This window comes from Manduca sexta, unplaced genomic scaffold (genome assembly GCF_014839805.1).
Source record: "Manduca sexta isolate Smith_Timp_Sample1 unplaced genomic scaffold, JHU_Msex_v1.0 HiC_scaffold_3867, whole genome shotgun sequence".
Taxonomy (NCBI): Eukaryota; Metazoa; Arthropoda; class Insecta; order Lepidoptera; family Sphingidae; genus Manduca; species Manduca sexta.
Genome location: NW_023594982.1, coordinates 1 through 10,190, shown reverse-complemented (window position 1 = coordinate 10,190; position 10,190 = coordinate 1). Strand labels below are relative to the sequence as shown.

The following is a 10,190-nucleotide window of genomic DNA, read 5'->3' as shown; positions in this document are numbered from 1 at the left end:
GTATCAGCTCCATCGAACACTCATCACCATAGTCCAGCAGATCAGGATTCGACTTCGAACAACACTTCTTAGGCTCACTGTCTTCTGTGTGCGACTTCAAATTCTGCTCGCTGAAATTCCTAGGTATACCTAAACGTTTCTCGTCATCTTTCTTATCTTTTTTAGTGTCTGTCGGCAGCACGTCATCGAATTTTGCTTTATCTTTCCTAGGGACGCAACCACATCCCTGATTAACTTTTAACCGCTTCCTTCTGAGCTGTGCTTCTTGTAACTTCTGCTTGGCTTTCGCCACGTAGTCCTGGTACATTTCGTGCGTTATCTTCAACTTGTTCCCTATGGCTAGTTGCCACACCTTACCTCTAACAGCTGGTGGTAGCCCGCACCACCATAGCTCTAGAGTCCGTTTTGTGTTTTTCCTGCAATAGAAATATATGACATAAAAGAACCGAATATTTGATACTAAATGGGGTACATATTTATTTAGAGAATTCATCCTATTTAACAAATTTGTTTTATTTATGATTGAGTTTTTGATTGATACATATCAGTGTGACTAATAAACAAAACATACTTCTTCAATTTTCAAACCATCAATACATCTTGACCTTAAACGACAAAGTGTGACACAAGACATGTAGTTTAATCCCGAGCATTGTTTCAGCACAATGCGACTCGACTAAAACAAACAATCGCAATTGACGAGCAACGCTAGCATTGTCTGCACAATGGGTTTGACCCGCTTTAGCTCACGACTAACGTGTGGACAATTAGCCATGCCAGTGACTCAAACTAAACCATTTATAGAACATATAAGGATTATTTTAACTGTTGGTGGGTATTTATCTCCTAGTAATTACTAGGCATTACGATATCTTGTGTCAAAGTGAAGAGCTGATTTGAGTGACATGCAGTACTTCCTAATTAAGTTCTATATGGTGTTTATGGGCGTATTGCTTACCATCAAAGGTGGGATGCTCGTCTCGTCATTGAGTTTCAATAAAAAAGAAAATGCAGTCCTTTATAATTCAATGTTACAGTATCAAGATGATCTTTTTATTATTTATAAGTCTCAACCATTAATGACTTGCATGCCTTGTAGTTCAATAATATAATTTATGTAATGCTTTTGAATGTATAGGTTAAGGTGGCAACTTTGACTAAGTTGAAATGTGTGTTTGGTTTATTGTTACTCTCATTCTGACCTGCACTTTGAATATTGAACCTAACCAGGAGGACCAATATAAGTTATGGTAGCATCTATAGCCATTATAGAAAAACAAAAGCATGTCTCAATTTATCGAAAGCTACTTTCATATCGCTTACTATTAGGCGAAAGGCAAGCTCGTCGCGTCATTCAAAGTAATAAAAAGCCACATAGTTAATTTTTAGCAAGTCTGCACATATTTGAACAAAGGAGGGCAAAGTACATATTTTAGCTTCAATGAATGAATAAATTGTTGAACTATGAAAAGAGGACAATTGGTTGCAATTGTTTGTAACAATCAAATTCCTTTGTAATAAATGAATCTAGGTCTTTATGCGTTTTTGTGTGGTATAAATTAATTTTACATTGTGGTAATTTATTTAGTTGTGTGGATAAATTATTTGTTCAGCCTTTTAATGTGAATTGTGTCATATAGTTATCTCCCTTTACTCACTTACTCTTATCCTGTTCCAATGTTAAGTCGATATAATACTGTTCAAGAATATTGCTATAAAGATATAGCTTAATTATTACGACCAGCTATCTGCCTAATGTTAAATTCCTTTGATGGAATTTCGTCCCAAGCAATCGTTTTACAAAAATTCAAATTTAAATATCTAAGCTTGTAGAGGCAAGGGCTGATTTTTGTGAACCTCTTTTATCATAAAAATCCAAGTAGATATACTAGTTCGAAATTTAATCGCTAGATGTCAGTACAATACAAGACGGTCTGTCTTTCTGTTGCATTCCATTTTTAAAACGATTTAACGAACGAAGCTTCTTGATGGTGGCAAGATACTTTGTACATATTTAAGAGAATATTTGCCATATTTGACTAATCGAACATCAATTTTATACATAAAGAATACAAAGTCTGTATTATTTGACTCCAAAGGAGCAGATATTTTTACAAATACTATAAGTGTATTGACATTATCACCTTCAAGCACATAGTTGGTACTCACATATTCTGCCAGTCGGGCAGTATCGTCTGCGTCCACTCCCGCGCGTGCCTCGCCAGCCGCTCCTCCTGCCGCAGCGACTCCTGCAGCTTGGCGTGCCTCGCCGCCACTTCCCTCTCTACCCTCCGCCGTGCCGCCTCGACCATGCGGGCGTGCTCTGCCTTGTGACGCAGCGCTTCCTCCGTGCATTTCGCTGGAAGGTTTGATGGTCTGGAACAAAACAGAACGACATATATAAGTTTTACGTGAGTCTGTTTATCTTTTAAATTGATGGGGTTTTGTTCAGTGTCAACCCGGAGTTTTGAATTGTGCCTGATATAAACGAAGCGTAACATAGCTGGCAAAATAATAACACCTCTACCTACAATAAACTGACTAAAACCATTTTTTCTTATTCGAATACCTGAGTGATAACAGACTATGGAATTTTTCATAAATTTCTCGCAACCAACACCCTACTAGTATATAAAATCTCGCTAACCAATCAGATACAATCTCAATCGAATTGCATAAACATTATAAACATCACGACCACGACAGGTGGGAATCCCGTCGCACGCAACACAAGCGACTCATGAATCTGTACCGTATTGGGAACGATGCAGTTATTATAATTATGTATTAATATTCAATGATACCAGTACTAGCACAGCGCGCACGTTTTATTACGAATTATCTTTTGTTCTTGAGTTCGCACAGATGCTAGTAACCTCCACTTTGGATGCAATACACTAGTACTTGTTTTCGTTACATATAAGTGTTAACTAATCATTGTTTTGTATAACGTATGTGTCTTCGTCAAATAATTTGAGAGGATATATTATAATAGTTAAAAATGATAAGGCATTGTTTTAGTTTTGTGGTTGTATCTGATATCGAGCTGACGATAAAGTATGTTAATTTATTGTCCATTATGAAATTAAACGTTTCATGTCACACGATGACGAGCGCAGAGGAGTGCTTTGAACATATATGTTGCTATTATTTATATTTTACTTTCCGAGTACATCTTTATCATACAATAGTTTTAAATATGGCAAGCCTTCGTACGCATTGCTCGCAGTGTTACCTCATGGTTTCATAATCCACTTATCAATCACCGTCCAAATGATATTATAATATAAAGGTTTGTATGTACGTGTTTTAAAAAACTCATTTTTAATAGATAACTATTTCCTATTTATACAACGCAATTATAATTACGTCAAACGATCATATCAATGTGCGTAGTCCGCTCGGAATATTAATTACGCGTCATCCTAATTTATATAGATAAATTAATCTATCGGCACAATATAAAAAATACAGCACGCAACAATGATAAACTGCATGGTGAATGAATCGAAATAAATGACGAGGATATATTAAAAACGCGTCCCCAATAGTTCATCCCACATAGGGGAGTTGAACACAATGGGTTGTGTTCTCGAGGGCGCGTGACACAACGATCTACGAACTAACTCTGTCCACCCTCTTTAATACCCTGCGCTTGAGCGGACATGTGGTGCCCTTTATTCGGTTATATAAGATTTATAGATATAGCAATTTCATGGGGCCCGCATCAGTATTATTAGCAATGTTTAGTGTAGTTCATTATATTAACTCATTGGTTTTTAGGGAGAAGTTTGGGGACGTGTTTCACCTTGGCGTGGACTGTTATTAAGGTTTTGACGTTAAAAATGTGTTTAAAATAAAATTGCAATCAGGCTTCTTTAAACAAGCAATTATATAATTAGAACTTTGTGCAAATGAATTTGGATAAAAATAACCTAAACTATGCACTAGACACTGATTAAATATGAATATCAGTGAAGCCTTAGGCATTTATGCATAAGTATACGGCCTACATAGTTGATTACACCAAGTTAATCATAATTGAAACTGGTTAGTGAATAGCACAAATATTTGCATTAACATGTGTGCACGAAATCAATCGCACGCGCTCGCAGACAAACACGCACACAATCAACGCACGCACAAACTCATTAATGAATACAAACACTAATTATACGTAATTAGTTAGTGGTTATAGGTCATTAGATTTACAAATACAATCGTATAATGGAGTGCAACGTCTGTATTCACTTCTGGGTGAAAAAAATCCTTTTGGATCCCCGTTGTACATGTGTAAGGTAGACTGAGTATGTCGGATTTTTACCGATTAAAAAGCTCATGTTGGTCTCCATCAGTATTTTAGAATGACTCTGGGACCTTGAAACGTCTAGGATCCTACCATCCAATAATAAGGCCATCTCCAGAGCAAACACAACTCACGGGCGGGAATTTACAGATTCAGGTACAATTTCTTTAAAAATTAACTTTTATGTTTTAAAAAATTTATATACTTAAATAATCCTTATCAAATTGTCTATCTTATAGTGTTGGATGCAAATTAAAATTATGTGAGCTTTAGGAGACGCGAGGTATCAAAAATTTTAGTGCCAATTTCATTATAAAATTAATAAAACATTATCCACATTATGAACAACGAAACCAAAGATAACATACTGTAGAAATATAATGTGATTTTTTATTTCTATTATAAATTTCGAATAGATAGATTCTAAGAAAACATTGAGCGTTTTGCTTGGGGCACCGACTGAATAATACTAAGCAAAGGCACAAGCCGCCGAGTTGATTTGGATGAAATTTGGCAATCAATAGTTAAAAAGAACACTATTTGGATTAACATATAAGCGACTTTGTTTTAGAACAATGGTTAGGGGTCTTATTGTCTGTGCCAGTTATTTTGACAGTGCGTGACAAGCACGTAACGCACCGCATCGCGTTTAAGACAGACTACAGATTACAGAATACTATTCCAAGTTATTTCACGAAGATAACGTAACACGCCCGTATAGTTTACACTGTCATAGAGAATAAGGCCCAACAAGCACTTTTATACAACACAACGACTTCGTAACCTATAACACATTTTACGACCGCAAAACATCCGAACACCCGACCAAATAATTCAATCTAATACCAACACAAGCGTTATATAAAGATTGTAGCACTAGGTATTATAGTATTCAGGAGCGATCCACAACAGTCAAATTAACCATAAAACTCATATAAGATTCCATACACACACCGTCCGCTAGCATCGTAAACTACGCTACACACGCGTAACATTCTCGTCTTGTGTACAATAACATACGGGCTCTTTGTTTTAGTTACAGTGTCGGCTGTGAAACTGTGGTAGTAGGTTCGATCGACAGTCAATGATAAGCTTTATAAAATTGAGTTGTTTCGTGAGGATTATAAATAATAAATTGATATCATTCGCTGGAGATTGGGTTTCTAAAATTGCTGTTTTTAATTTAACTATAATGCACCCTAGTCAGGTAAACATAAATACCAGATTTTTGCAATCTCAATCAAAATACAAACATGAATTTTGTACACCAAGTTCAAAAATTAAAAGAACATCGACAAACCATGAGTCTATATTTTTCGACTACCTACAGGGTATGAAGTATGAGATTACGTTTACAACGCTCGCTATATATAACCAGCGGAATTCGATTTATTCACCATCGAAAATAAATTTCCGTGCATTGTCCGCAAACGTTATGCTTCAACGAAGGATGAAATAGCGTACAATGACGGACAATTTACAGTGGACCGAATTGTACTTTTTTTTACGAAACATGTCTATGGTTATTTATCTTTACACCGCATGAATGGTTTGGATGAAATAGGATTAAGGGGCTCGAAGGACCGCAAAATCTACCTGGCGCGGCGGAGCAAATAAAGAGGCGTAATTTTAAGCTATATTTAACAACAGTGATATGCAGGCAATATTGCTATATTCATATCTAACTAGTAAAGACATGAAAAAACAACCCAAACTACCAGTGGAAGGTGAAATTTTCTTAAAGGGAATTAGAAACAACATATAGGTACTAATATGCATAAATGCGGTCTGCAAATCTTTCCAATGATAATTAGATTTTAAATAAAGGGAAACCGGTAGGAATAAGTTTATACGGACCCTTCACCAATGCAAATACATACTTTATTTCTTGTCTTCACAAACACTAGTACTTTCCTAAGACCTAAGGGAATAGGGATACGTCATGCGGAATATATTCACTCAAGCAAGAGTTTTTCTATAGTATGATAGCAAGAGAACACACCTACAGCGCGCTCTATAAGCGGGGCCTATTTAAATCACAACTCTGTTCATAAAGTTCTCAAACTGGCCGCCGCTCATCTAAGGAACCGGTACATTAAGCACACCATCTCTAATTAGCAGGATGTACGGCCAGACTCTCGTCTAATCGGCTTTCGCAAACATGAAGGGTTGCATGCTACACAGTTTATTAAGTGTTCCTCTAAGGAATCCTTGGATAGGATATCGGAATATTAAATTATAAAATAAGTAGAAACTATAAATTCGTAGCGAGTCTAAAGATAGATCTTCATGTCGGTCATGACTCTCTGGTGTTGGATCACTTAGTAGGATTTTTGTCGTGAACATTGAAGATAACGTTGGTACAAAGATGATAATGCATAACGCTAATAATAAATACCGCACACAACACAAAACTTTCAACTTATCTGATACACTATATCAAACAAAGTCTACGAAACAAATCAAACAAACCGATTGAATGTTGTAGAAAATAAATTTAAAAACATAAATCGGGAGCATCTCTACCGTCGAAGGCTGTTAGCGCTGTGCCGGGGGCCCTAGAGCGGTCACGAACTAGCAAATTGCCGACCGGCCGCTGCCATTACCGTGGTATTTCCGCTTCCACTGCGCTCCTGGTGCCAATTTCTGTTCATAAACTGTATTTCAACGGTTTTCAGATAAAACTTTATAACAAGGTTTATTTTGGTTGCGTTGATACTGCATTTAACTTTCAGACTGAGACGATACAGACCTCTTACTTACCACTTAAACTACATATTGACTGGATATGGGACCAATGTACTGATAATCAGCATTTCTCGGTTTATTCAATTTGAAAAACACACATGTAATGCCGGGGTTGGAATTAGCTTCTAAAAGCATCGGCCGGTTCCCTATCATCGGACGGAAACAAGCTCAGCAAACCGTGAACTGTGTGAGTAATTCTGTGAACTCCTGCAGGGAAATAGGCGTGTTCTTAAAACATACAAAGAACAATAAAACAAGACACATATTTGGAAAGCCCTTAATATAATTTAAAAGAGTGGAATTCAAGAATTCAGTGTATGTGATGGGATCCTTGCGAGATTTCGAACCCTCGTCACACACACTACTCGCATACTTTATATTATATTAGATTACAAACCAGGTTCGAAATCCTCGTCTTAAATTTTTGCAAAGAAAATATTTAGAGGGAACTAAAATAAATTATTTTTATAGTAATAATAATTGAGATTAATGAATATACATCTAAAAGTAACAAGTAGTCTCGTGTGATAGATAACGTAAAGACAGTAATCCAAAACTGAATACTAGCGAATCAATAATAACTATAATAGAACAAAAAGGCCTAGTATATTGTCATTATAGTTCATTACTCATAAATTGAAAGTCATTGAGAATCATAATCCTCTCAGTCTCATTTGGGTAAAAAAGACCGCATGGCTCACTTTGTAACATGAAACTTTTAACCTTGTACTAATGAGATGAGGCGCACAATACTCTTCATTCTGAATAAAGGTTCCTTTAACCATTCCTCTAGGAATAATATATTTTTATTAGAAAAATGAAATTGTTATGTGCTAATCTGTACAAGAACTTAAAAAAGTACATAATGTGAGCATTATGGGTATATAAATTCTGGCACTGATGACGTTATAATGTCATTAATAAAACATTTCTACTTGTTTGGTTAAGTTTTTTCAATTATCATAAAGGTCATAATATACCACAAATGTTTTAGCAGTATTAATAATCAGACTATAAAAACAGTGCAAAAACTTAACTTTTCGATATAAATCTCATTAGTCTAACAACTTTGGAATTGAAAAAACTGACGCCATTTTTGCCATTTATGAAATTTTTACTGCTAAGTCCAACGACCGCCAAAATTGGAATACACTTATACAAGCCTAATCTTATTTCTATCTTTACTTAGTTTCACCATTGAGAGATATTCAAAAGGTTTAGATACGCATTGCAGCGTATATTTTTATTCAGCACTAAACCAGTGATGGAATAATAGACCCCATTTTATAAAACCCATTATTTTATACAGGAGAAAATCAATGCCGTAACGAAACATACGCGTAAAGAGATAGCTGAATGTAAATAGACCATACAGGGTGTATAATGTAGTAATCCCTAATTAGAATTCCTCGGGCGCCCCTAACGGGCTTTCTGTGGATCCGTGACGTATGTAGTTACGATGAGTACTGAAGGCGTGTTTAGATAACATTGTGCGCTAGTAACAAGATTCAAAGACGTTTACTATAAAGATGGTAAATATAGACGAACAAGATATAGAAGATGAGATGTACAGGGGTATTAATTAGGTCCATTTGTGGGTCGTTATTCAAAAAATAGTTTAAAATAATCATTATTTAATGACTCGGTTTCCAAAAATAACGTAGAGGTGGGGTGACTCCGCTAGGTAGGTCAGAGCCTCAAGCTTGCTACATCTATGTGCCAAATGTGATGGAATTCCAAAGCCATGCAAAGGGTTTGCAATAATCGCAATTCATATTCAGCAGGCGCTCCCTAACGGGCTTTCCGTGGACCCCCTGAGTGTCGTGTTGTCACGAACTTGTCCACAAGCCCGTACAAATTGTCTGGCCAGATAGACGGTGGTCACGACACACGGCCGGTCACACCTCGCGTTGTGTTTACATCGTACGACATATTGCAATTATTTTAGGAATTAACACCTTCTACTCTTACTATATCCTACTCGTACTGATCAAAGACGCATAATTCGCTTAAAATTTTTTTGGTTCAGTGAAAATTCAAAGGTTTAAAATTTATGAAAATTTTATTTAATTAGTAAATCTATCCAAATTTCTTTGCGAGATACCATGAGTAAAGCTTTATCAAATAACTTGCTCAACGCTCGCGAAAGCCTCAGTAAGCTTTTAGAAATAATTTGAGTAGACTCTACTTATACAGATTGTAAATTGCTAGAATTTCATTTTACCAGCAGCTATTCTAAAAATAAGAACACCGATTTGTTATAATATTTGCGATTTTTTTAAATTTTGATGCATTTTAAATTTTTGGTAAATCTATTTACGGATATTCATTTTTTAAGTTTAACAATAATGAACATAAAAATATTGAAATAATAATAAAAACCAAATTTCAACAATGCCAAATCGGATAAATCGCCTTAATTGAAAGCAAAAACTAAGTCGCATTATGTAAAGCGGCCACAAAGCCCGTTTTGTGCATCACTGTTAGTTATCTCTGGTATTTCCTGTGGCAATTAAATACAAACGATCCGATCTCTGACAGTGGAAAAATGTTACATAATTATGCATTATGAACATGTGTAGATAATAACACGTAGATACACGACGGGTTTCGATATAATCTTGTGGAATTATGGAAGTTTTTTTTATATTTACACGTAAAGTCATCTGTTTGTGAAAACTTTACCTCAAAAACCCTAAACATTAATATATTATGGAATCACTTGTATTAAATACGATAAGGAAAATTAAAAATGTATTACGGCATGACTGCTGTGCAGAGGTCTCGGGTTCGATCTCTGGGTTGTGATATTAGCTTCAGTATCAGCCCGGAGTCTGGAATTAGTGCCCAAAAAGGCAACAAGCTCGCCCTCTATCACATCATGAGACGGAATACCCACGATGGAAATTGAGTGCACTAGTTAAACCTCTGCCTACCCCGTCGGGGATTAAAGGCGTGAGTGTCTATTTGTGTTCTTACAGAGGCTTATAGGTCAATTGATACAACGTTGCCACGAACATAGAGTGGCGTTAAATCGAATCCCATGCGGGAGAGCCCTGTCACTGATTGAATTATCAAACAACGTTCCTCGAAGAACATGTCCATTTTCGGTTACCAGTGTCAATGTTTAATCAAA

The 10,190-nt window shown here is 36.0% G+C and overlaps 1 protein-coding gene across 1 annotated transcript; it reads right to left on the bottom strand.

The window, feature by feature from the left end:
* Positions 1 to 8: 8 nt before the first annotated feature.
* LOC119193275 (TBC1 domain family member 12-like) lies at positions 9 to 3,240 on the bottom strand (the record flags this gene model as incomplete). Its single annotated transcript, XM_037446886.1, has 3 exons — positions 3,236 to 3,240; positions 2,170 to 2,376; positions 9 to 416 (listed from the first exon to the last, which is right to left on the bottom strand). Coding segments are annotated over exons 1-3 (620 nt in total), but the record flags the coding sequence as incomplete, so codon positions are not given.
* Between the last annotated feature and the right edge of the window lie 6,950 nt (positions 3,241 to 10,190).